We start from the raw sequence: 26597 nt of genomic DNA on the forward strand, positions 1-26597 counted from the left end.
TTTTTGGGGCAATTTTATATGGATTTATCATCACTTTCATCACTTTCACATGATAACAATTTTGAGCATTTAAATTAATATTTGTCTATTTGATTTCAATGTTGAATTACAGAGATAAATAAACTGTGCTTTTAATGCTTGTTCGTTTTGTACAGAATACAAACTATTTTCACATATTTAAAGACATTTTGTGCAAAACACTGATGTTAAATTATCTGTTCACACGGTCTTATTCTCACGTCCTTTCTTCTTTCATTCAGTTTACATCCACATTTGGTTCTCCCACAACCCCAAATCGTATCACTTAAATGTGTCTGTTACTGTCCGCTAACTTATTGGTCACCTACTGTGCAAAGTATTTCCTAAGTGTCTGCACACAGTATCCTCGGATACTCTGTGAGTAGAACGTTATCCAGATTCCCTCCTAATGCTTTCGTCACCGGGTGCATGCACAGATGTGTCTTTGCCATCAGAGGGAGCTGTGTGTCCAAAGTCAGCGTTTGTTTTCCTGAAGAGAAATTAACAACAGAGGAAACAAGTGAAAAATAGTCTGACTGCACAACAGCGGAGTTAATGTTCGTATTGTAACTGGTCATTGTAATGATCTTATATTACAGTATTATTTAGCCAGGAGGTCTTCCACCAACCTGTAATATGTTTTCTGTGTAACACCCATAAATGTTGTAGAGAGGTCAGATGGGCTGATTGTTCTCTCATCAGCATTTCTAGACTTTTTATCTGGAATAAAAATTAATTTCTACTCATCATGCATCGACGTCACGCATGTTAATTACTCCTGACAATACTTTTATTTTATATACTTATACTTTTATATACTATTATTTAAACATGTATATGGGTATTCTATTATATCCAATGATGTTTGTTTAACTAAATCACTAATCATTAATTCACTCCATCGTGGCTTGTTGTCACTTTGATTATGAAGTATTTTCAACTTTGACATTTCACACAAGATTTCTCACTTCCGTCTTAAAGCCGCTTGTCCTTCATGCAAGGCCCACTTGAGGATTATATACAGTATATATTCAAATAGAAAGAAAAAGGTTTGTCAGAAAAAAAGCTTATGTTTTCGGTTTCATTGATAATGAATTTGTTTGTTAATAACACAAAGATGATATTTGGAATTCAGTTATATATGAAATCAATTTAAGTTGGGTCTGCTTCCTCATCCTGTTTGATAGTTTTATCAGTTAAGAGATTTTCACAGAGATATTCACATAGCCGGAGGATTACGGCATGTTTGTGTTGGAGAGCTAGATTCTAGATTTTATTCCATCTCTTATATTAATGCTTTACAATTGACATGGCTTTGGACAGCGATACTTTGAGCTGGAGCTGATACGGTACAGCATGGGATCATCAGAATGTCCTTAGTTGAGCATTTCTTTGGTCTTAAATCAAAGCATTATGCACGTTTTCACCTAGTGTTGGAGCTGAATAACTATCATCAAAGTCAGTGAAAATGAATGTCAATAAAATGTGGAGATAATACATCCGGTAGTTAATATTTGGACTCACAGCTCGACTTGCATCATCAACGTTTTTTATTCCAGTGATTTTGTACCTTACTTTTTATTTCGCTTTACAATCAGCCAATTGGGCATAAGCTAATAACATTTTGGAAATTCTGATCATTATTAGTTTTATTGCATAGGATTTCTGTTTCACATTCCTTTGCCGCCTTTCATCTTTCTAGTTCCATCTTTCTGTAGACATAACTTTTCTCCCCATTGCTTTGCTCCTGAATTCTTGTTGTCATAGCAACAGCAGAACTGCAGGCTGCCGCGTGTGTTTTGTACCCTGTGTATGTATGTGTGCGCGTGTGTGTGAGTGTGTTCATGCGTTGCAGGGGTGAAGTCGAGCCCCTCCCTCCCGCCCCTCAGCCTCCATCAGCTGCAGCTCAGGCACAAGAGTGCTATTCGGAGGGGGCGGGGCCTGATTCGCTGCAGAGAGATGCCCTGCAGCTCCACGCTGGACCAACCAGTCTGGAATTCCTCACAGGCACGTAGCAAGCTGAACACACACACACTCCCATACACACATTCGAATACACACACTTACGCTGACTGCAATCAAACCCCCTCAAGCGGCCGGCATCTGTGCTGTATCACCTCGCCTTCCTCTCTCTCTTCTCCTCCTCAGCGCTCAAACGCTCGGTTCTCCACAGATCTGACTCGCTCATTTCTCCGTTTCCCATCACTGCCAAGCTGAAGACCATGTCCTCCAACCTGCCCCCAGCGACCGCCGCCGGGGCTAAAAACAAGCCCCTGTCCCCCTTTAGGAAGCGGGGCAGCCTGCAGTATGCAGCCAGCACGGGTGAGTGGGGGTTGCATGGGGATGGAGAAGGAGGAAGGAGTGAGTGTGTCGGTAAAGTGACGGGTGAGGAGTCTCACATTGAATGAGCCTGAGGTGCTGTGCCTCTGGACTGTGCATTAGGATTTCTGACTTTTTGAAGACGTGTACTTTGATTGATGATCATTTATCAGATAAGACTCGTCACAGGAAACGCTTGTGAAATACTTGTTGTCAGTAGTTTGACCTGTTGATTATGGAGGTGCTAGTTGATCCTCTCTATGGAGGATTTTGACATTCAAACCCTGCATCTTCTCAGTGTTGCAGATGGGTTGCAGCTTTTCTTTTCACCACTAATTGTCTGGCTCATTGTTTTATTAGGAACACAACGTATAAAGGCTCCATGCGTTCTCTACCATCAGCCCAGGGAAACAATTATGACGCTGCTCAAATGTCAACCCATTTTTTCTGTTGCCATGTTTCAATTTAAATAATTAAAAGGTCCATCATGGGTTGGAGACCCGTTCCACATCAGACATCCTTTCAAAACATGTTGCCATGTGAGAAAATATTCCTGAAAATCCTTCCTGTTGTTATTAACGTGTTGGTTAGAGAAATATGTTGAGAGGGATTTCCATGTAGCCTGATGGCGGTATGTGGCCTAGATAGAATATGTAGGTTGGTACCTCAGGACCTGATCCCGGCTGAATGAGAGGATTAGGCTCCACTCTGATGTATGCACACGCTGGTCAACCTTTCATCCAAACTACAAAGAGCGTAGAATGACCACGTGGCAAAATGACAGCCCTCTTTTGTTCACTGCGCGTCGTTTCAGAATCCAAAAGACTTTTCAACAAAATGTGAAAAAAAGGTCACTTCAACGTCATACATTTAATAGAAAACACTGCTGTAATAATTTAGATTACAATTAGTTGATTTTATCTGAAAGCAGATGATATAAGATAAAAATCTACCTCTACTGGCACTTAATTCTAATGACATAACATGTGTTGTAGCTGTAAAAAAAACTAGGTCACATGTACGATAGATAGTGACATGCTGTGACAAAAGCATTGTCAAAAACAATTTTTGCGCTGACGATAAATAAAACTGTTCTGTGCACAGATTTGTCCTCTGTGTTTTCATTTACAATTATTCTGCAGAGGCACAATAAGATGACTCACACATAGTGTTGTTAAAGCACCAAATGAGCCATCTGAGTAGGCAAAGACGACACTCAAGAGACTAAATCTTTTGTTTTTCCTAAAAAATCTACATATACACTATCATTCGATAACATTTTTATTGACTTTTTGGATGAATTTGCCATTGCCACTTTACTCAAACCTGGATAAAGGATTGATATTATTGAATCTGCTGCAGTCGTTCATCACAAGATCATAAAGGACATTGTCTCCTTAATGATGATCTAAATCAAGCTTTATCTTCAACTGCATCTGCATCCTCAACTTTTTAGCCAATCTACCTGGCCAATCAATCAGAATAGCCAAGTGGAATACACGTGGAGGGCTGCAGCTTTATATTATATAACATTACATTTCATTTAGCTGTTTATCCAAAGAAGCTTACAACCACAACAACAACAACAACAATCAACAAAGAAAGACAGACTATTTAAAGTGCTAGCTAGTCAGGGTATAGACAAGGCAGAGCAAGGCTGTACATTTGATAGCACATTTCAAGAACAAGATATTTCAAAGCGCTTCACAAGAAGACATTAAAACCATCAAAACACCGGGAAAAACATGCAATGCAGCGCTGAGCTGCAGTAACACAGAGCGTGTAGTTCTGACACTGTCTGTGTTTAAGTGGATGTTGTTGAAAGCCTTAACAAGAGCAGTTTCAGTACTGTGGTGCAGTCAAGAGCCTCACAGGACGACATTAAAACTGGTATTTATGGCCAAGAAGGCGCTTGGCTGTAGAAAAAATGAGCTTTTCGAGTAGTTTACTTAAAAGGAGGAGGTTTGATATTGTATATATATATATATATATCTATATATATATATATATATCTATATATAGATATATATATATATATATCTATATCTAGATATATATATCTAGATATATATCTAGATATATATATATATATATAGATATAGATATATATATATATATATATATATATACACACAGGTATATATATTTGAGAAAATATATATATATCAGAGCTACCAACTCTCATGGTTTCGCCGTGTGACACACGCTTTTGCATGTTTTCACACGCACTCACGCCACACAACCAATTTCTCACGGCAAAAAAAAAAATTCTGATTTTGGGCCGAAGCGCGTTCGTTTCTTTTCAAACTCCCCGACGATAAATGGCGCTAAGGAGCGCGTCTGTAAACCTATTCGCTGCATAGACGTCCTGTTTACCCCAAAGAGTCCCGCAGTCAGCAACAGAAGAAGATTTTCAAACAGGAGAAACTGAGGAGGAGAAAAGACTAAGGAGTGTTAATGACATGTGGTTCAATTAAGTACTCACTCTCTTAAACTTTAAATCTGGAAATAAATGATTAGTTGTGTTTGTGCGTGTGATTTTGAGTGGTGAATGTAAACTGTCATAACAAGCAGCAGGAGAGCACCTTGTTGACCTCTTGGTATACTGCACGCTGAAAACATCATAGCATCGTTTATAAAGGCTGCTCACATAACATTTGTCATTTTTTGCTGAACATAAATCATTAAGTGCTCTTAAGAATACAATTATTAACAATATAGGTTAGGTTTCAGTTAAGAATTAGTTGAATACCATTGTAATCAAAATGTCAATCAATCTAAATTGGTCAAATCTTAAACACAGGTCTATTAATTAGGCTATATTGTGGTACATAGACAGTCATTGAGGCACAGCAATAGTTTTCTGGTTGAATGTTCAGCTCAAGTCTAGAAGGCCCCACGAGTCATGAGCAGATGAACATGAATCAGAATAAGGTCAGGCATACCACCCAAAAATCCACTAGAATGCATGAAATCTACTTAAACCAACATGTCCTGGTGGTGGACCATCAGCTATGTCTTTGCTTCACAGAATAAAACCAATGTTTTCCATCTCCAGCAGGCCGCCCCTATCGACGACTTTGGGCCCCACAAACCTCCAGAATGCAGGGTACAACATGGGTACTACGGCAAATGAATTCCAATTTCCTGATATTTGAGCCACCAGCGCGTGTGGCTGCGTGCGCGGCAACATTTTGGTCACCCCCGACAAAATCTCACTCCAAGGTTTTTTGAAAAGTTGGCAGCTCTGTATATATATATATATATAATTTGTCATTGTTAGCATTTGATTTAATAACTACAGTTTTCATAGTATATATACAGCATATAATATTGTATAGTCGGTTGAGGCGTGTTTTTGGCTCGCGTCGGAAGACGTGTGGACTTTCTGCTGTCCTGATGTCATTGGAGAGCTCATTCCACCATTTAGGAGCCAGGACAGTCATGATTTTGTAGTGATTGTGAGCATTTAGCTCTCTGTGATGGAGCAACAAGGAGCGCAGTGAGCGAGCGGAGTGGTTTGACCAGCTGCTCATCTAATCAGCCTCAGATCAATTTGAATCACTCACATCCGACCTCTTTTTGAAAGCCTATAGACCTGCTCGACACATGCTGCCGTGTGTCAAACAGCCCTTTGCTCTCTTTAGCAGCTGTTGTGTGAAGGGCTGAGGCAAAGTGTAGTTTGCGTCCGTCCATATTTAGACTCACAGCCGTGTGTGAATCACTTCTCTGGCTGTGAAAAGGTAGTTGTGAGATTCGAGCGCCGCCCACTCACCCGTCCGCCTGTTCTGTGCCTCTTACACTTGTTAGACAACCTAAAGAAGAATGAGGGCTTTGCACAAAATTGCTTATAATCGTCATTAGCTGTATTATATAGCATGATAGTGTTTAAAAGGTGTAATAACAGATGATCTATAATGATTCACAAGAAGACCAAATACATCAGTAAAATAGATACATATTCATTCATTGTCATTTTAGAAAATACTCCATTAGGGAAAGTACCTTCTGACATGTTATATAGTATCATGAGTTAATTCATTATTATGTGTGAACAGCATTTTTAATATTGTAGCTTCATGTTCTGTTGACTAGTTCAACTTGTACCAATCATATTTTATAAACTAATTAAGCAATGCTTAATAAAAAGTGCAGAATTACTTTCCACCTCTGCAGAAAAGCAATACTACAAATACATTAATCCCAAAGAACTGAGCTGAATGATTTACTGGATGATCATGTATACAGTACGCACGGTTGATGATGGACCTTTGAACACGTTGTACCTCGACCTCGTGTTGTTCCCTCCTCCTTTGGTTGTGTCACTCTTTGTCATCTTGGTGTTTGCACATGATGGGGTCTGTGACATGAACAGATACATTAATTAATTACAGCAGAGAGACCCTGTAAGTTAAATGTTAAGCCTTGTCACTCCCTCAGTAACGCAATCTGCACAGATAATGATCGACCCAGCCTCGGAGCTCCCACCCCAACACACCTTCCTCCGATAACCTCCAGGAAGTCACTCCTTGTGTGCGTCCGCACCGCCTCCAGTTGTTTAGTTGTTTGGGTCTTATATGAACCAACATCTGGCCCGTCGGGGGTCTCGTGGACTTTGTCCCTGTGGGTGGGATCACCCTTCTGTTGCATTGTTGTTCATACTTAATGGTGTGGTGCTTTACATATAGAGTCACTATTTGATGCCAGCTGTGGTTTGCAACACATCGACACGTGGAGAGACACAATCTGGTTTGGAAGGTACGCTGCATGCTGCTGTTTACGCGATATAACATTAAAATACATTATTGAGTGGCAGGAATATTGTAGAGTATGTTGACTCTTGTTATTCATTAAACATCTACTTAAGTACTAGAGATTTCATATTTACTTGCTACTTGTCAGATAACTCTTTTATTAGTTGATTCGTTGATAAATCAACTGACATCAAATTAATGAACAGCTGTTTTGATAGTCAACTACTCCTTTTTAAACTAAAATAACAAACATCAGCCTAAATATGAAGATTTGCTCATTCATTATCTTGAGTGACAATCATGTGTTTAGCCTTTGGTCTGTTGGTCAAAAGATGATTGATGATTGATTGCGACCGTGCACATCTTCATTCAAGAAATGTGTGATTCCTTGTTCAAGGCAGAAAAAGCTCAATATCACATGAAGCAGTTAAATTAGCTCCATCGAGACCAGTGCAAAATCAGACATCTCTTTAGCTGTTAATATTTCACAATAATAATATAATATATATAAATATTAACCATTGCATTTTCTGGTATGCTTTTACTTTAGTCAAATTTGGAATGCAGGACTTTTGCTTCTACTAAATAATGAAACTTAGGAAGAGTAGATTGAAGCTTTGCAAGCGTCTATAGTTACATTTGTTCTTAGACATGCAAACGATGGTGTGTGTGTGTGTGTGCGTGCGTGCGTGCGTGTGTGTGTGTGTGTGTGTGTGTGTGATGCAGTATTTGACCACTAGAGAGAGCCTGGTCTGAAGATTTGGAGCAGCCAGATGAATCAATGAATGGCAATATTGTTGTTTGTGCTCCTCTTGAGGCCTCATCTGTTTGATTAGACCTTGTGATTGCTATTTTGGCTGTAAGAGCCTTGAAAAGAAACACAATAATTTAATCTTATTATTGAATCTGGCCTGAAGTTGGATTGCGTCTGGCTTTATGTAGCCCTCAGTGTTTTTTTTCTGTCCTCTTTCAAACTGGGTTTTGAACTATTGTATAACCGGTTTATAAAGTTCTGACTTTTCTTATCGATAAAAATGGCAATATTCTCATTAAATGAATTGATCAGATCTTTCTCAGCCTAATAGAGCTACTGCCTCTGTCTCGAAGGCCTCGGTTGCTTTCCAATCAAAAAAACATTTGCAAAACGCATTGTAAACATGGGAACTACAGTTTATATAAAAGGAATCCCACACAGTGATGCTGGTGTTAATACAATACTCACAGGCACGCTGGAAATAGAATTCACTAACATTTCTGTTTCAGTAACTTTTGCTAGAAACTACACAAACCCAAAAGGAAAAAATGGGTTTAACAGAATAACAAAAATTTGTTATTCTGTGTCACAAATATATTTATATTTGTGACACAGAATAACAAATCCAACCTTAACAACAAGTGCAATCCAGTAAAATGTTCATTACATATTTTTGCAATTCAAGCACGCAGCTGTTATCCTGAGCAATTGTTCCACTAGAAGGATAATAAAAGGAGAGAGATATGACATAAGAGATATGACCCCAGAGGAACTTGCACACTGCAGCCACATGTCAGATTTCACAAATATCACTCTGTGAAATTACATCAGTTCAAAGAATTATGAACGTGCTATTTGAGCAGTTTTAGCATACACACAGTTCTGTGTTCGTATTGGAACGTGTGTCCCTGCTGCAACGATAATGCGGAAAACGTGCCGGCCCTTTAATTTCATCCATGTGAGGACGTGGAGGCAACGGTCCCCTCCTTCAAACTGCAGCTGTGCTCAGCTCACCATGACGTCTCGAAGCGCACCGATGTTTGGCGACACAAACATCCCCAAAACGTGGTCCCCCTCAGCGGGGAGAAGCTAGAGGAGAGCGCGGGGTGTTGCTGGGGAAACTCACGGCAGGATGGAACTCCATCCTACACCCCCCACATTCCCTCCCTCTTCCTCCAGTGGTACGTTCCAGAATAATGTCAGAGGCATTTAAATGAGGAGGATCAGCTCCAGAGGAGGCGAGTGCAGCGACAGCTGGCCTGAACCGGGAGGCAGACAGAGCAGAGAGGGGTCAGCCGCTGGGATGAGCTCATGGATCGGCTGGACCAGCCCTTTGTATGTATGATCGGGACTAAGGAAACAGAGGAGACGAGTCTGGGACTCTATGAGGGCGTGTTGGTGTGTGAGAGCGTGTGTGCTTTTTAGCCAGTTTGTTTAAAGTGGTTCTTTCTTGTCTCCGTCCTTCCCTCCGATCATGTTTAGCATGCGTGACAAACAGCTGACTGGGCCACGTGCTGTTTGTCACGCTCCATCTCCCCGTCTGTCCCTCCTCCCTTGGCACTAATGGGTTAATTAACTAACGCTGAGACAGGTAGAGACAGGGACACTAACCTTGTCCCGTGCAAAAGCACAAATAATGCTCTCCTCTCTTCCCCTCTAACTCTCCCCCTTCTTTCCTTTCACACTCACGTCCTCACTCCTCCTCCCTGGTCCTTGACGGCTTCGTGTAACAGCGCTGAGCAGTGCTGTCTATAGTGTTTAGTTTATTGATTGATTGCTAACTAAAACTGCGCGCATGGAGGCCGACCAAATCAATAACTGTTCATGACTCTGAAGGATTGTTTTTAGGCCTAATTGAGGTCCTGCCTTCATGTTTTTTGAATTCCTTTTCTGTCTCCTTCAAATGAGAAATCCGACAGTAGTAAAGAATACGCAGGAAAGAAGTTTGTTCTAGTACGCTAACACATCTGGAGAGACGTCTGCAGCTTGATGCAGAGCCATCGAGGGATGCTGGAGGAGTAAGCATCCTTAAGAGGAGCAGGGGAGCGTCGTGTGCTTATCCTATAGCATTGATGATGATGTGATATTGAGCAGCCAGAGATAGTTGTTATTATGCTGTGACTTCATATTCCGGCGTTGAGGCCAGACTGAAAAGTAGATTGTTTTTTTTTGTGTTCAAACTACATTGTGTCAAAAACTCAAATACGGACAGTGGGCTTCAAATGCCAAGTGAGATATGTAATGTTTCTAGATAAAGTGTGAATTTTATTCAAAATATAGATGGTTTGTGTACATTGAGACTGTTGCCTTCTTTTGGTACATCAAAGACGGAAATAAAAGGTGCATTCTTCAAAGTAACTTTATCTAAATCGGTAAGTAGTAGGAATCTAATATCTGCACTAAAACGGAGGTGGTACAACAGCACGAGCTTCTCCATAGTTTAAACGATATCTAATCTGGTTAAAAACAAATAAAAATGACCCTTCAGTCCTGCTTTGTTTATGTTTTACTCAGCCCGGCCCTCGTGCTGCTTTCTTCCTGCTGGATAAATAAAAGCGTCATACAACTAGAGTGTGTGCCATTTGTTAAAGTGAACCATGGCGGGTTTTACTTTCTGTGGTTTGTGGTCAAACCGTGGCGGGATGAGTTGTTATGTAACCCCACACGCTCCAAATATAGCAGCCATTAGGGGATTAGCTGCGGGCCCAGCAGGCTTGGCTGGGCCAGACGTTGCCGTGGCCTTGTATAGATGTCTTTGCCGCCGGTTGGCTGCTGCCCTCCACACCGCCGTCCACTGTTATCAGGGCGAATTGATGTGCACCGAACGGACAGCAGAGATAACATCTTAGTTCATTACACAGACAGGCGTCCTCCTCCTGCAGCATCTGTGGATGGACTTTGTGACTGAGGCTGGAGGACAGTTTGGCTTCGCTGCATGTGTTACTGCATGTGTTCTCATTATAATTTAGTTAAACTTTTCTGCGATTATTTGTTTGCAAAGTTTCCTTTTTACAGTACAGTAAGTTTTTAGATATGTTGTTTGTTCTCCCCAGAAGTCCAAAACCCACAGATAACATGATAAAGTAAATTCATTGTGTGGAACCAGGGAATGGAATGTGTGGTGTTTTTGCTGGAAAAATGACGCTTTTTATTGTTTCAGGTCTCAATTTCATTTTGAATTTTTGGTCTTGACTGTTTTATGTGCTTAATCAAATTGTCAAATGTCTATACATTTAAACATACACCCCAATTACGTAATTGTTTAGCAATGTGTGCACTTTTGACTATGTGTCCTCTACTACTTTCCTTATCAACTTTATGATTATTCAAATTCAATTTCCTGCATATTTTATTGAAGAATTGCTTAGGCATTATTGGTATTAATGGTTTCCAAACATATATCTATCTACTGTATATCTACCATCATTTTGTGTCTCAGTCTTCTTCCTGTAGAGACGATTTCATTGGTCAACATTAAATTCTATTATTATTTGCTTGTCATTTTGTTGATTTGAATCCAAATTAAAGCTTAATGTTTAAGCTCAACTATTTAATCTTTTAAAGGTCAAAGCATGTGCCCCCTTGAATATTTATACAGGGGGGAAGTTTGTGTTATCTGAGGTATTTCAGTCCGAGATGCTTCTGTATGATCTGTACGCATTGATGCCGAAAAATCTTGTTGTGCAACGTGTTGGTTGAACACTCTGATAAACGACGTGGAGAACCGTGGCCACTGAAACGAAGTTTTTAGTTGAGTCCCAATCGGCCCGGTTGATTGGCCCCTGTGGTATTCTCTGCTGTTTACATTCAGCAGACGTGCTGGGTTTGAATGGATCGCGCTCAGCAGAGGGCGCGCGCGTCCTTCGCTGTGCCCTCTGTGACCTTCTTCGTGGTCCATCTCTGCTGACAGACAGCAGGATCAATGACACTCCAGCTCACACGGGATGAAATATTTAACAGGATGATGAATGTTTCAGTGGAGGGTGCGTAGTTTCGAGGGAAAGATTAATAACATGGCAGACAGACTGCTAAATGTTCACCCAGAGGGAAAACAGTGAAGCAGAGAAAGGGATTGTCTTTCCTCACTAAATGTATCCTAAAGACAAATCTTTGTCTTCCTCATCGCTGCTGACAACCTCCCTCTCCAAGCATCCACTCGCCAGCCATCTTCCTTCTTCTTTTTCTTTCCTTTCCGTGAACTAATGGGTTTGACTAAACCTTTGTTCCTGTGTTGAAGGAATGACAAATGATAAAGACAGAGTTCTCTCATTAAACTGATTAACCTCGTTTAGATGATTCATTTTCATGTCGAACCCGCTTTCGATGATTGCTATTTTTATCTCGGCTGATAGTCTCATTAAAAGTTAATACGATGCAGCTGTTTTGAGCAAAAACTGATTAATGACCTTTCGACCCGAAATGAGTTGCGGTGTTTCAGCGACTGAAATCAGGCATTACGTGTCTGACTATGATTAGAAGATGCCGAGCCCTTAATGTCTCGTTCTTCATCTCCAGCTGATCTCCGCGGTGCCCGCCACCTCCTCACTTCCCAGCATTCCTTGCCTGGGATCCCGGTGGCCCTGAAACAATCCATTGACCTGCGTACATCCATGGACGGGAAGTACAAGGAGATTGCTGAGGTTAGCACTCTGTTTACGTGCTTTAAAATGCATTGTGGTTAGAAGTTCAGACGTTGTTTACTGTATGTGTGCCTGAAGGAGCTGTTCTCACGCACTCTCGCTGAGAGTGAGATGCGAAGCGCCCCTTATGAATTTCCAGAGGACAGCCCGATTGAACAGCTGGAGGAGAGACGCCAGCGACTCGAGCGACAGATCAGCCAGGATGTGAAGTAAGTGAACTGAGGAGATGGAAGAACACACCAGCATTTGCAGCTGCATTTGCAACCAGAAGCCAACAATGATGAGACTTGTTCCCAGGTTTGAACCCGACATCCTCCTGAGAGCCAAACAGGAGTTCATGAAGACCGACAGCGCCACTGATCTCGAGTGAGTGCTTTATTCTGCCAGTAAGAAACAGTTGTGCCATCATGCAGTGAATGTGTAAGTATATTTAAAGTACCAGATTAGAAAATAGTGTTCATTTTTTGGTTGATTTATTATCAGATACATGAGGGAGCAGAGCCAATCTCCTGACCTGCAGGAGAGAGAACCGGTCGCAGAGAAAGAGTACCAGCGAGTTGCTATTTCTGGAGAGGAGAAATGTGGGGTATGTGAGAGTAACAGTAAGGTAGAATTGGAGAATTGGAAAGGACAGTATTTCATGATAGAAGCACTTTGTGGTCTTTCACAGTAAAAATAACACCTTCTTCTAATTCCTTTTCGTTCCATTGTTCTTCTATCAAGGTTCCCTTCACAGATCTGTTGGATGCAGCCAAGTGTGTGGTGAAGGCTCTGTTCATCAGACAGAAGTATATGGGTCTGTCGCTGCAGAGCTTCTGCAGGACCACCGCTCGCTGCCTCCAGGAGCTGAGCGAGAGACCTCTGGAGTTGGACGTCTGTGAGGAGGAGATCCCAGAGACCTCAGGCACTGCAGGTTTAAACGCATGTACGCATCTCCACCACCAGACTGATATCCTGAAACTAGGCAGAAAAAAACATTCATCCATAATAAATACAAATACGAGGCACGGATACTCAAACGAGTAGATTCGTTAAAAAGATATTCTACAACAACAAGGATAATAGATCTATTAGTGTAATGTACAGTATCATTTTCTTTTTCCAACTTCTTGTCTTTGTGGAGTTTCTTGCCTTTTCCTTGTATTCTATCAATGCAAGTTCTTTATCTTTGTGGTTGTGAAATACTAAAAATGTAAAATCAACATTTTTTCAGTCATTAATTTGTCGCCAAAATCTTGAATCGCAAATTTGTTCCAAAGAATTCTGTATAAAACATCCTCTGCTCTCACACTCTCAATACAAATGAGGTAAAACTAGTAAAAGCAACAGGAGGAGGTCCCTCATCCAAGACAGATCAATAGTCAACACCCTATTGGCCCCCTGAAGTGCTACACACGGGCTGTTAAATATAGGACTACAAGTCATGTACAGCGGCATGTGCTATGCTCTTATATTTGGGTTTAACCAATTCCACCCACAGATTTTACAACCCATCTGTCACACACTCCTCACCGAGCTGCCTCAACGCGCAGGCTCCTAAAACCAGACCTTGGTTGCACGTGCGCGCACCTTCGTTCAGAGCCGTGACGCGGTGCCACATTCTGCTTCCTCTCAGATGCCACAGGGCGCCCACCTGCTTCCGGAAAGCACCCCTACGAGAACCCGGACCCTGCCAGCATGCCCCCCGACGCGGGCTACGGCTGCAAGATGGTGGACGGCGTCATGCACGTGTACACAACGAGGAGCGCTTTGGAAAAGTAAGACTTCAGTGACACGGCGCCGGCATCTGGCTGGTATCTTGTGGTGCTCGAGGTGGTCGGATGCTTTTAGACTCACACCTTTAAGTTGGCGGCAGAGACTTTCCCGCTTAAGTTCTGATGTTGCCAACAGGGGCACCGAGCTGGACCTGCCGTACCCAGACCTGCAGGAGTATATCGCTGATATGAACGTGATGATGGCCCTCATCATCAACGGACCAGTGTACGCTTCCTTATTGTTGACCTCACAACTGTGTGTTGATATGTGACCGGTCAAATTGTTAATCATTTGACTTCCTGGTCACTTTACTCGTTTTAATCATCTGAGCAACCCGTTCAATGTCTCTCAGAAAGTGCCAATTTCTTGTTTATATTTCGCTGTGCCACAGAAAGTCCTTCTGCTACCGTCGCCTGCAGTACCTCAGCTCCAAGTTCCAGATGCACATTCTGCTGAATGAAATGAAAGAGCTGGCGGCCCAGAAGAAGGTCCCACATCGCGACTTTTACAATATCCGTAAGGTGAACTTGACACCTGTTTCTACTTGGCTTAATGGAAATTCTTTACCCAGAACCAGACAGAAAAGAAATGAGAAAGAAATGATTAAATTTATTTCACAGGTGGACACACACATTCACGCCTCATCCTGCATGAACCAGAAGCACCTCCTGCGTTTTATCAAAAGGGCAATGAAGAAGTATCCTAAGGATATTGTGCATGTAGAAAGAGGCAAGGGCCAGACGCTGATGCAGGTGTTTGAGACCATGAACCTGACGGCCTTTGACCTGAGCGTGGACACCTTGGACATGCACGCAGTGAGTGACGGCCATGATGGACGGACAAAAGGCTAATCGGTGGTCACATTTCTTTTTTTCCTCAGGACAACAGCATCAGATAATGCGAGGGGGGGTTTTGAATTGCTGTGTTTCAACTCCCCTGGCAGGACCGTAACACTTTTCATCGCTTTGACAAGTTCAATGCCAAATACAACCCTATTGGCGAGTCCATCCTGAGAGAGATCTTCATCAAAACAGATAACTACATTGAGGGGAAATACTTTGGACACATTATTAAGGTGCTCACTTACACTTTAAGAACTGCCATTACCCCTGGTAGCTGTGCACGAGACACTGCCGCCACCTACTGCTTGATTGTGTCACTGCTTTTCAGGAGGTGATGGCAGACCTGGAGGAGAGCAAGTACCAGAACGTGGAGCTCAGGTTGTCCATTTACGGACGCTGCAGGGACGAGTGGGACAAACTGGCCGAGTGGGCTGTAAAACATCAGGTCTACTCCACCAACGTGCGCTGGCTGGTGCAAGTGCCCAGACTCTTGTGAGTAGTGCATGAGAGTATGACACTGCATTTACTCAAATAGAATATTGAGGAATTCCAAACCTTTTACCGCTTGATACACAAGAATATATTTCAGCGTTATTGATTGCACTATGCAACATAATAGAAAAAAGGAAAAATGCTCCTTTAGAGTTTGTAACCTTTTGTAAAGACAACTGCCTGGAAGCCAAGTATCTCATACTTCAAATGCCTGAGTACTCCAATTCCATCACTGATTAAACCTTTTATGAGGGATGCAGACAGACATTAGACAAACCAACACAACCATAACCTCACAAGTCACTTCTTCATTTGCATTTCTCCTTCAAAGTGACGTCTACCGCACGAAGAAACAGCTGTGCAACTTCCAGGAGATGCTGGAGAATATCTTCACGCCTCTGTTTGAGGTCACAGTCAACCCGGGCAGCCATCCAGAGCTGCACCTCTTCCTGCAGCACGTATGGAGTTACTACTGGGCAGTCGTGAAGTGATGCTGTTCGCGTGGAGACAGAACTCAAAGGGTTTCTCTTGCTGCCTCTTCTCACAGGTCGTGGGTTTTGACAGTGTGGATGATGAATCCAAACCAGAGCAACATATCTTCAACCTGGACAGTCCGCTGCCAGGCAACTGGACAGAGGAGGACAATCCGCCCTACTCCTACTACCTCTATTATATGTACGCAAACATGACCGTGCTCAATCACTTGCGCAGGTACATCATCTAATTTTCTTTTTTTTCCCGTTTTTCTTTTCCTTTACATTCTTTCCAGCTTGTAAACACAGAGAGAAGATTTTACATGTAATTATTTTTGGAATGGTATAGCTTGCATAACTGTGTGACCTTCGGGCCAGGCGGGAAGCTGTGGTCTCTAATCCGCTGAGTCTCTGTGTATTTTGGTCCAGGCAGCGCGGCTTTCCCACGCTGGTCCTGCGTCCTCACTGTGGGGAGGCGGGTCCGATCCATCACCTGGTGTCTGGTTTCATGCTGTCTGAGAACATCTCCCACGGGCTGCTGCTCAGAAAGGTGTGGCTTCAATATCATGACTTTGCTCAGTTTCTTAGTCCGAAACTAACTATTTGTTCAGCTGAGCATTAAAGTGTTCTAATAATACTTCCTTAAAGGCTGGTGAACGATATAAGCCGTGGTATTAATCTACTCCTGCAGCATTGATTGTTTATTACAGCTCGTATTGTGCCTTTATGGTCCTCCAGGCTCCTGTGCTGCAGTATCTGTACTACTTGGCCCAGATAGGTATCGCCATGTCCCCTCTCAGCAACAACAGCCTGTTCCTCAGCTACCATCGTAACCCTCTCCCAGAGTACCTGTCCAGAGGCCTCGTGGTCTCTCTGTCCACCGACGACCCTCTGCAGTTTCACTTCACCAAGGTCAGTACGCACAGCCTGTCAATCATTCTGACTTTCTACCTGGTTAGGTTTTCTGTACCCTTTTCCCTAAATCCTCTAAAATGTGAAATGAGTGGTTTAGATCTATTTCACTCACTCTAATTAGGAACCTAACACATTTGACACATTTTCTGTGTAATAATCTTAATCTTAGTTTTAATACAGATACATTAAAACTCTGCTTGGTTTGTGATCTGTGTAGGAGCCCTTGATGGAGGAGTACAGCATTGCAGCCCAGGTGTGGAAATTGAGCTCCTGCGACATGTGTGAGCTGGCCAGAAACAGCGTGCTGATGAGCGGCTTCTCTCAAAGGGTATCACTTATCTTTATAGCACAACGCACGTGATGCAGTTTTACTGTCCATAATAACACAACTCCCTCCCCGGTCTTTTACTGGGCGGACAATTTTAATTCTTCTCTTCTATGCACCAGGTGAAGTGCTCCTGGCTCGGCCCAAATCACACCAAGGAGGGGCAGGAGTGCAACGACATCCGGCGCACCAACGTTCCCGACATCCGCGTGGCGTACCGGTATGAGACCCTGTGTGAGGAGTTAAATTTAATCACACAGGCCATCCGCACAGACGAGCTGGAGACCATCGAGGAAGAGGAAAGTCTGTGTTGGGCAGCTGGGCACGGGGAGAAGTGAACAGGCACCACAACACAAACACTCTCGGCGTTCCCTCTTTTCCCATCGAGACTTTGGACAGTTTTGACATATCACACCTGGAGAAAAGATACGAGCTTTATGAGAGTTGCTACTGGCAGTACGAGAGAGGATCTACTGTATAATTTGTGTACCCAAGGTCTTCACTTCCTTTAGTTTCTTTCCTCTTTCTTTGTATGATCTGTCTTGTCAATTTCACAATGTCTCTCGATGTATTCATTTATAAACATTGTGATTTTTGTTTTCTGCACAGATTTTGTATTTCCTGTAACAATCATTTAATAATATTGACATTCAAGATTGAACCCATTAATAAAATGACCATCTGAAAGGATTTTTCACACTAAAGAGCCCAATACAGGGCTGTAGCTACACCATTGAGGACACTGAGGTCATGCTCTCTGTACCATTTCAGCAGATTTTGAAAGTTGCTGAATGGAGATGGTTACTCTCAAGTTAAAAACCAGTGTGCAGTGTGGAGTAGTTAGTTGTTGGGTTGCACCAGCTGTTAAAGGTGCAATGTGTAAGATGTGTAGAGACTGGTGGTGTCACAGAGATATCTTCTGAAATGACAACGCTTACTCGGCCCGCCCCTCACCTGATGGTGGCGATAGGGGCATAATATTAGAAACTCCAGCACTGGGAGGCAGCGCGCCGCCCTGGGTCTATCAAGTGTTACGGCTGCAGATTTCCAAGGCTGAAGTTTTGAATTTTGCACATTTTATCTGCGCTGTCAGTGCAGGTTTGATATGAAAGGCTGCCCCCTATTTCCTTGGAGTATGTCTTACACATTGTACATGAGGTCCAAACTTTGACGTAGCTTTAAAAATCTTCAATTCTGTTTTCTTACCACTCGTAATGACAACATATTTCACAGATGGCTGTTCTGTTTCATTTGATTGTTGTGGTTCTTTTTACACTCCTTACATGCATGATGGCTCCTCAATAGTTCTTTCTTGTGTGCAGTATTGCTAGTTATGTGTAGCATATTATTGCAGTAACTCTTAATTGATGATTGTTTTAGTCTGAACAGTAATTCTGATCTGTTCTTTATGTTCAGATATTAAATATACATACATTTATTTTAGTCATGGTACAGTGAATGATGCATGATCTTTTCATTCAGTTTTCACTCTTTGCATACAATTTTTTTTTTGTTTTGAGAAACTTGACACACCGTTTTCAAACTCCTGCCTTAAATCTTTGTCCTGTCGTTGTCTCTGGGGTTTCTTGGTGTTATTCCAAAGCCCAAAATGTCCCTCCAAGAGAACCATATGTGCTGTTCTGGAAATATTATTTAATTGCAATTGTGTCGACAAAAAATAAATGTTCATATTGGAGTACTTGGTTAGCCGCATTTGTGCTGTGGGGTGTATTGTGTTTTGTTTTTAGTTCTTATAGGGAGTACGTATTTACTTCACAAGCTGCAGCATCCTGGATCCAAAGGAGTCATGGCACAGTGTTTCAGCATGTCAAAACAATTAGTAGTGTTTTATGTCATAAGAAGTTATAGTATATTATGTAGACAAAAATCATAGTAGAGCCTGTTTAACAAGGTCACAGAAATGTCATAGTAAAACATGTCATCAAAGTCATAGTCATAAAAAGTCTTAGAAAGGTATTGGTATAGTATAGAAAAAGATCCCCAACAAGTACTAAAAGATGATGTCTAAATAGGTAAATGTTGAAAGAAGGTCATACAGGTCGCACTAGTGCATTGAAAGAAAGTCACAGTATGCTACGTCTAAATGGGTCATGAAGAAGAACAGCATGTACAAATGTCCTAAAAAGGCCGTAGTGCAAGTGTCCCAAATAAGTGATCAGCAGTCTGCATCAGGACCCAGACACAGCTGTATGCACACCTGGACCTGCACCTGTAGACAATTGTGAATCATATTATGTTGATGGAGTGGACTTTTCTAGCACTTTCTTTTTCAGTAAAATGAATTTACTTTCACCTAGAGTAGTTGCAGGGCGATACACTCTTTTGCTAATAGTTGGCAATAACGGGTCATTCTTGTCTAGGAGGAGTAAATTAGCCCGGCCTTAAGGCAACACACCCTAGTTTTGTTTAAGAGCAGGCCGAGACCTGCAGGAGTCTGTATTCCTGCTCACAAAGAAAAGTGCATCAAGCGCGTTGACGTCATATTAAAAAAGGATTTATATATATATATATATAGTGAAAAACAACATTGTATAAGATGTCTAACGTGACCCGTGTATCAGTAGAGATTTTTGGGGGTTATTTAGGCCAGATAATAAAAAGATGTCCTGGGTATGTTGAGCTCCTTTCTGTGCAGCGAGGCCAGTGACGGGAGATAAGAGAAGGAGAGATAAGGGTTCGTAGCTACCCTTAGTTTTGTCTGTAGTTACGCCAACTCTGTTTACATTATTTTTCATTTATATACTTATGAGATATCACCACATTCCCTGCATCCTCATTTTATGTTTTTTTGGAATTCCTATCAGATTAAAGTGTTCAGTAATGCCACTCGGTTGTCACATGTCACATGACACAAACTCCAATGTGTCCTTTACACCTAGATGTTTAAAATACATATAACGTTTGAGTCAGAGTACAGGAAATGACACATGATCTCTTCATTCAGTTTTGAAACGTTACCAGAGTTCAAATGCTGCCAAAGATTTAAATAGAGAACATTAAGTGGACACACCCTTTTTAAACTGCTGCATTCATTCTGGCTCCTGGTGTTATCTTTGGTGTGTCTTGCTGCTATTGAAAATGACAAATAATGTAAACTAAGAACAGCAGGTTACAAAAGAGATGACATTTGAAGTATGATGAATTCATTTAGACAAATAAGGAGTGAGCTTCAGCCGTTATTAGTTAGTGGTTTGCTTTGTGTGCAGTTGTGGGACTGAATAAAGGAGGTTATATCATATTCACCTCATTACTCTCCATTGTAGGTAAAAGTGAGCAGCTGGTCTAACATTAATTTCCAACCGGCTTCAAAATTAAAAAAGATTGTGATGTGGCTGCAAAAAATACATTCTTATAGCTCAATGTCACTTCAACCTCATATTAGATTAGATTAGATTCAACTTTATTGTCACTGCACAGGGTACAAGTACTGAGGCAACGAAAGGCAGTTTAACATCCAACCAGAAGTGCAAAATAGCCAAAAGTGCAGAGTATGTGCATATGGAAAGTGTAATAAGTGAATAAATAGATAAGTACAGTAAGAAATAGTTGTGCAATATGAACAGTAAGAAATTGATATACACTTCAACCTTATAATATCACTACATATTGTTGTACAGATTTAGCGCATCTGGTGGTGTTTTAGATTAGTTGATCAACTGAAAAGTAATAGAGGATATTTCTAAAAAATGTCATTTGTCATTTGAAAATAAGCATACCTAATTGTGCAAGCATTTCTGTAATTGAATCATTGTAAATTATATAAGTTTTAGTATTTCTGGGACTAAATAGGCAAATGCTCCTCCCTCTATACTGAATTATGATGATTTTTCTCATGACAATCAAAACATGATGTTAAAGCAAATTGAAAACAAAAATTGTCCTCTTATAGTTAATGCACAGGTACACTTACCAGATCCTTCCAGAGCTTTAGCTGTGCTATTGCTAAAATTATATCATTAAAACTACTGAAAGTTTTGCAAATCTGCTGATGAAGACCATGTGATACTTTCAAAAGCTCCACACGAAAAACAATTCAGTAATTTTCAAGGTTAAAGTGAACTTTCTTCTTCTTCCTATTTTTTTTGCGTGGAAGCAATCAATTGCACAAACCCCCCATGAAGAAACTCCTTTGAGTTCTTCTTGCATTCCAGTCAGACGGTAGCTTTAATTTTGGGCTTCTGTCTGGACTTGAATTTGTTTTGGGTGAAACCGGATCGCTATACAAACATGCACCTAGTACACCCATTGTATTCAACATCTGCAATGTCATGTCAGATGCTCATACAGAATACCTTTATGAGCATCTGCAGGGCCTATTCATCATGACACACCATGAAAATGTATTGTGCAGACAGAAATGACTACTCATTTTGGCTTTGTTGTGACGTAACTGCCTTATTGTTGACCGACAACGCATTCTCAGGCTGGATTTTGAATCCGTCTTGTGACCGAGAGCCTATGGCTTTCCAGCAAGTCTGAGTTTGCTCCACTTAAACGCGTGATCGGCCCGTTCGCACCGCCCACCCCCGCCCGCTGCCCCCTTACAGAATGAAGCCGCCACCTCTCCGCCCAGCGATTTATAGCAGCTGCCGAGGCGCCTTTAGACACATTCGGTCTCCTAAAAGTGATCCAAAATGACGATGAAACTGGCTTACTGGGACATTCGTGGGGTGAGTTCCGTCGTCTTCTTTGTTCATGAAGTAGAACCTGTTGCGTGCAGCGATGTGTGGGCTTCGCTGCACTGCGGTGAACTCAGCAGACGCTTGAATTTTACGGTATTGAACAAGTAACCGGAATAAAAGCTATTCAATCAAATATTCTGGACAATGACTGAATTATGTGTGTTCAGGAACATTTTGACTACTGTTTTAAAAAAAATGATTGTTTTACTGTTTTACAAAGTTAGATAATTATCCTATTTTTCAAAGTTCAAAAGAACCATTTCTCAAAGTTTGAACTGCAATAAAAATACTTTTCTCAATAATTCCAGTCAAAGACTAACGTGAAAAGTGAAATATTTTTTACTGTACTTTACTGTTAACGCCCTATAATTGCAAGTTCAAAAAGACCATATCTCCATATTTGAAATGCAATAAAAACATATTTCTCAATAATTTCAGGCAAAGACCAATGTACCTGTGTAAAGGACCTCTCTGACTACTAGCATGCTGAATATGAAATTTTACTGTACTTTACTGTTAAAGCCTTATTTTTGCAACTTCAAAAACATAATTTCTCAATGTTTGAATAGCAATGAAAAACTATGATTGATGCATGTTTTCAGGACAACTATTTATGTGTCAGTACCGGGCGGGAGGCAGGACTCAGACGCAGAGCAGGTTGACAGGGTGACAGTTTATTTTCATACAGAGTACAAAACAAAATCCCAAAAAACTAAGGTCGCTCCAAAAGGAAGAAAATACAAAGTGTAAAACAAAATCCAAAAACTAAGGACGCTCCAAAAGGAGGAAAACCGAGCTACTATCCAAAACTAACTAAGGCCCGACACGGGAACAAAAAAGAGCTCTGAGAAAAAGCACTCACACGAGGTAGACCGGTGATCACGAGACAAACTATGGCTATGGACACTGCTGGTATGACGACGTAGGTTGACACACTGGCACAAGACAAAGGGAGACGCAGACTATATGAACACATGGGGGAAGAGGGAACCGGTGGACACAATCAGAAATCAGGGAAGACAATCGGACGGGTGACACATCAGGAAGGGCAAGGAACCTGAAACGAGAGGAGATTTAATCGCCAAAATAAAACCGGAATCTCCAGATCTGTACAGTAGAAATACTTCGGTTTCATTCATTTCACTTCATTTTTTCTGCAGTAGTCAGAGAGGTCTTTGACACACATGAATTGGTCTTTGTCAGGAACTATTGAGAAATCTGTTTTTATTCAAAAGATGGAGAAATGGTGTTTTTCAACTTGCAATTATAGGGCTTTTACTTTGGAGAAATCTCAATTTGTATGGTATAATTAATTTATTGTACAGAAGTAGTAAGAGGGGTTCTCCACATTCTTCTATCATTGTCCGGAATCTGCTATTAAAATAACCTTTATTCCGGTTACCTGTTTAACACCGTAAATGTCCAGTGACCAGTTACAGTAAAGGCCTGTTAAGTTAATAACATTTCATACACACTATATCGTAAACAATTAAGCAGCACGTTCTCATGCAAACGACATGAGTTACAACTTTCAGATACAACAGCTAAAATCCTCCCTCATCGGTGATTTCTGTTCCTGCAGCTCGCCCAGCCCGCCCGTCTGCTGCTGGAGTACACCGGCTCCAAGTATGAGGACAGGTTTTACATCTGTGGAGATGGTAACTCACCAAATGCTACCAACAGTAACATAATTTCAACCTAATTAGTGACTGAAGTGTCCATAAACATTCTGCTTCTTCATCTAACCCACATTTCTGTTGCACACAGCTCCCGACTACAGCAGGAAAAGCTGGTTGGATGTAAAAGACAAACTTGGGATGCACTTCCCCAATGTAATTGAGTTTAACTTTTGAGTATTAATTGAAGTTTAAATAATAAAACGCAAACTAATAATTGTTAACGTCTCACTACAGCTGCCGTACTTGGAGGATGGGGACAGGAAGATCGTGCAGAGCAATGCTATCATGAGATACATCGCTCGTAAGCACAATATGTGTAAGTATTGCGGGTTTATTCTTCTTGTTCATATTTGATTAAAAGAGATGTTTTCTTGTTTCATCTCCATTTCTATTCATTCATCGTAAATGTTCAAATTAAATGATTTATCTCTGGTATTCTTCTACTTAAAGAGCAGATAGCACACAACTGTACACTTTTCTGGTGTGGCACCTCAGTCTTTATTCCCCGACTGCTCCACTAACTGTGATCTGACCACAGGTGGAGAGACAGAGGATGAGAAAGTCCGCGTGGACTTCTTGGAGAACCAGGCGATGGACTTCAGGAACGGCTTTGTGCGGCTTTGCTACTCTGATTATGTGAGTAGTAATGTAATGTAGTAAAGTTTTACAAAACTTAACGTCTCACGTTATGCCTCAAATTCTTCACTAATGACAGCGTCACTTCTCCCAAATCAGGACAATATGAAGGCAGGTTACCTGGAGAATCTGCCAAAGCTACTGAAGCAGTTCTCAGATTACTTGGGGGACAGGAAGTGGTTTGCTGGTGACAAGGTATGCAGTCAGCCACGTCTTCATATCTGAAGTTGTGGTACAATTATTTTTTAAAGCTCCGTTAATCTATCTATGAAATCTGTAGTTTATGAGAGGAGACTGAACCAAGCGGTAAATCAAACAAAAATCCAGCTTAAAGGCTAAAATCCTTGCAATAGTTTTCTCAAATAAAACCATATATTTGTGGAGCTAGAGATTGCCTGGTTTGAGGCTTTATTTTGCTTTTCAACACGTTGTGGATTCTAACTTCTTTGTAACAGATCACTTATGTGGACTTCATCATGTACGAGCTGTTGGACCAACACAAGATGTTCCATCCCACGTGTCTGGATGACTTCAAGAACCTCCAAGATCTTCTAACCCGTTTCGAGGTGAGAACCCTCAAACAGCACATCAATACCTTCTTGTGTTCCTCTGCGTCGCTGTGATGTCACAGAGATAAATGTTCTTGTTTCAATGCCTTGATCTCATGTCACCGCAGGCTCTCGAGAAGATCGCTGCCTACATGAAGTCAAACAGATTCATGAAGACTCCCGTCAACGGCAGGGTGGCCAAGTGGGGAAACAAGAAAGAGTAGAAGGCAATGACCACACGTGCAACTAACCAATAAATTCAAGATTAGAGAAACAATTGTCTGTATTTTTGTCTTATTTTATAAGCTGTTTACTGGCTGGTTGTGTCTGTTTCGAGTCCTTTTGATCACGTTTTCTACTTTTATGTCCGATATATATATATATATATATATATATAAAATCATTAGGCAAAATATCTCAATGGATCAGATCAGTGTTAAAAATCTTTCTAAAGAAGATGAAGAGGAGCAGCTGTAGTCTGTGGTGCTCCCAAGGTTTTTTAAAAAGTTGGCAGCTCTGCCCATTTTATTCAATACCTGCAATGTCATGCCAGGTGGGTATATACCTGTGTGAGCAGCTGCACTGTCATCATGACACACCATGAACATGAGCAACTATGCAAACTGAAATGACCGCATTTTTTGCTTTGTTGTTACGCAACTGCCTTATTTTTTACTTTGACCGATAACGCATTCTCAGGCTGGATTTTGAATCCGTCTTGTGACCGAGAGCCTATGGCTGTCCAGCAAGTCTGAGTTTGCTCCACTTAAACGTGTGATCAGCCGGTTCGCACCGCCCACCCCCGCCCGCTGCCCCCCCCCACTGAGGTGAACTCAGCAAACGCTTGATTTTTACGGTATTGAACAAGTAACTGGAGTAAAAGCTATTCAATCAAATATTCTGGACAATGACTGAATTATGTGTGTTCAGGAACATTCTGACTACTGTTGTAAAAAAGGATTGTTTTACTGTTTTACAAAGTTAGATAATTATCCTATTTTTCAAAGTTCAAAAGAACCATTTCTCAAAGTTTGAACTGCAATAAAAATACTTTTCTCAATAATTCCAGTCAAAGACTAACGTGAAAAGTGAAATATTTTTACTGTAATAATTGCAAGTTCAAAAAGACCATAAATCCATATTTGAAATGCAATAAAAACATATTTCTCAATAATTTCAGGCAAAGACCAATGTACCTGTGTAAAGAACCTCTCTGACTACTAGCATGCTGAACATGAAATATTTTTACTGTACTTTATTGTTAAAGCCCTGTTTTTGCAACTTCAAAAACATAATTATCAATGTTTGAATAGCAATGAAAAACTATGATTGATGCATGTTTTCAAGACAACTATTTATGTGTCAGTACCGGGCGGGAGGCAGGACTCAGACGCAGAGCGGGTTGATAGGATGACAGTTTATTTTCATACAGAGTACAACAAAATCCCCAAAAAATAAAAGGAGGAAAACCGAGCTACTATCAAAAAACTAACTAAGGCCCGACACGGGAACAAAAAAGAGCTCTGAGAAAAAGCACTCACACGAGGTAGACCGGTGATCACGAGACAAACTATGGCTATGGACACTGCTGGTATGACGACGTAGGTTGACACACTGGCACAAGACAAAGGGAGACGCAGACTATATGAACACATGGGGGAAGAGGGAACCGGTGGACACAATCAGGAATCAGGGAAGACAATCGGACGGGTGACACATCAGGAAGGGCAAGGAACCTGAAACG

The 26597-nt window shown here is 41.3% G+C and overlaps 2 protein-coding genes across 8 annotated transcripts; both read left to right on the forward strand.

The window, feature by feature from the left end:
- Nucleotides 1-1965: 1965 nt before the first annotated feature.
- Nucleotides 1966-18983, forward strand: ampd2b (adenosine monophosphate deaminase 2b). 7 transcript variants are annotated; one of them, XM_078092961.1, is made up of 18 exons: nt 1966-2340; nt 12361-12485; nt 12564-12694; nt 12783-12851; nt 12969-13071; nt 13209-13410; nt 14101-14242; nt 14376-14465; nt 14632-14761; nt 14861-15055; nt 15184-15315; nt 15411-15574; nt 15906-16032; nt 16122-16285; nt 16477-16597; nt 16786-16959; nt 17180-17290; nt 17410-18983. In XM_078092961.1, the coding sequence occupies exons 1-18, from the start codon at nt 2241-2243 to the stop codon at nt 17623-17625; spliced, it is 2496 nt and encodes an 831-aa protein (XP_077949087.1). In that variant the 5' UTR covers nt 1966-2240; the 3' UTR covers nt 17626-18983. The 7 variants fall into 7 exon arrangements, with proteins under 7 accessions (XP_077949087.1, XP_077949088.1, XP_040049581.2 ...); XM_078092962.1 differs by having other exon boundaries at nt 13209-13398; XM_040193647.2 differs by lacking the exon at nt 1966-2340 and adding an exon at nt 6906-7095.
- A 2672-nt stretch (nt 18984-21655) lies between these two features.
- Nucleotides 21656-25130, forward strand: LOC120829505 (glutathione S-transferase Mu 4). The gene is made up of 8 exons (XM_040193651.2): nt 21656-21978; nt 23573-23648; nt 23758-23822; nt 23904-23985; nt 24208-24305; nt 24405-24500; nt 24761-24871; nt 24982-25130. Exons 1-8 carry the CDS (start codon nt 21943-21945, stop codon nt 25075-25077), a joined length of 660 nt encoding a protein of 219 aa, XP_040049585.2. The 5' UTR covers nt 21656-21942; the 3' UTR covers nt 25078-25130.
- Nucleotides 25131-26597: the final 1467 nt, after the last annotated feature.

The sequence above is a fragment of the Gasterosteus aculeatus genome, chromosome 2 (genome assembly GCF_964276395.1).
Source record: "Gasterosteus aculeatus chromosome 2, fGasAcu3.hap1.1, whole genome shotgun sequence".
NCBI lineage: Eukaryota > Metazoa > Chordata > Actinopteri > Perciformes > Gasterosteidae > Gasterosteus > Gasterosteus aculeatus.

Coding starts and splice junctions, on each gene's coding strand:
- ampd2b (XM_078092961.1), top strand. CDS start 2,241: ATGTCCTCCAACCTGCCCCCAGCGACCGCCGCCGGGGCTAAAAACAAG. Junction 2,341..12,360: donor GCAGTATGCAGCCAGCACGG/GTGAGTGGGGGT, acceptor CTTCATCTCCAG/CTGATCTCCGCGGTGCCCGC. Junction 12,486..12,563: donor AGTACAAGGAGATTGCTGAG/GTTAGCACTCTG, acceptor GTGTGCCTGAAG/GAGCTGTTCTCACGCACTCT.
- LOC120829505 (XM_040193651.2), top strand. CDS start 21,943: ATGACGATGAAACTGGCTTACTGGGACATTCGTGGG. Junction 23,649..23,757: donor GTTTTACATCTGTGGAGATG/GTAACTCACCAA, acceptor TGTTGCACACAG/CTCCCGACTACAGCAGGAAA. Junction 24,872..24,981: donor ATCTTCTAACCCGTTTCGAG/GTGAGAACCCTC, acceptor ATGTCACCGCAG/GCTCTCGAGAAGATCGCTGC.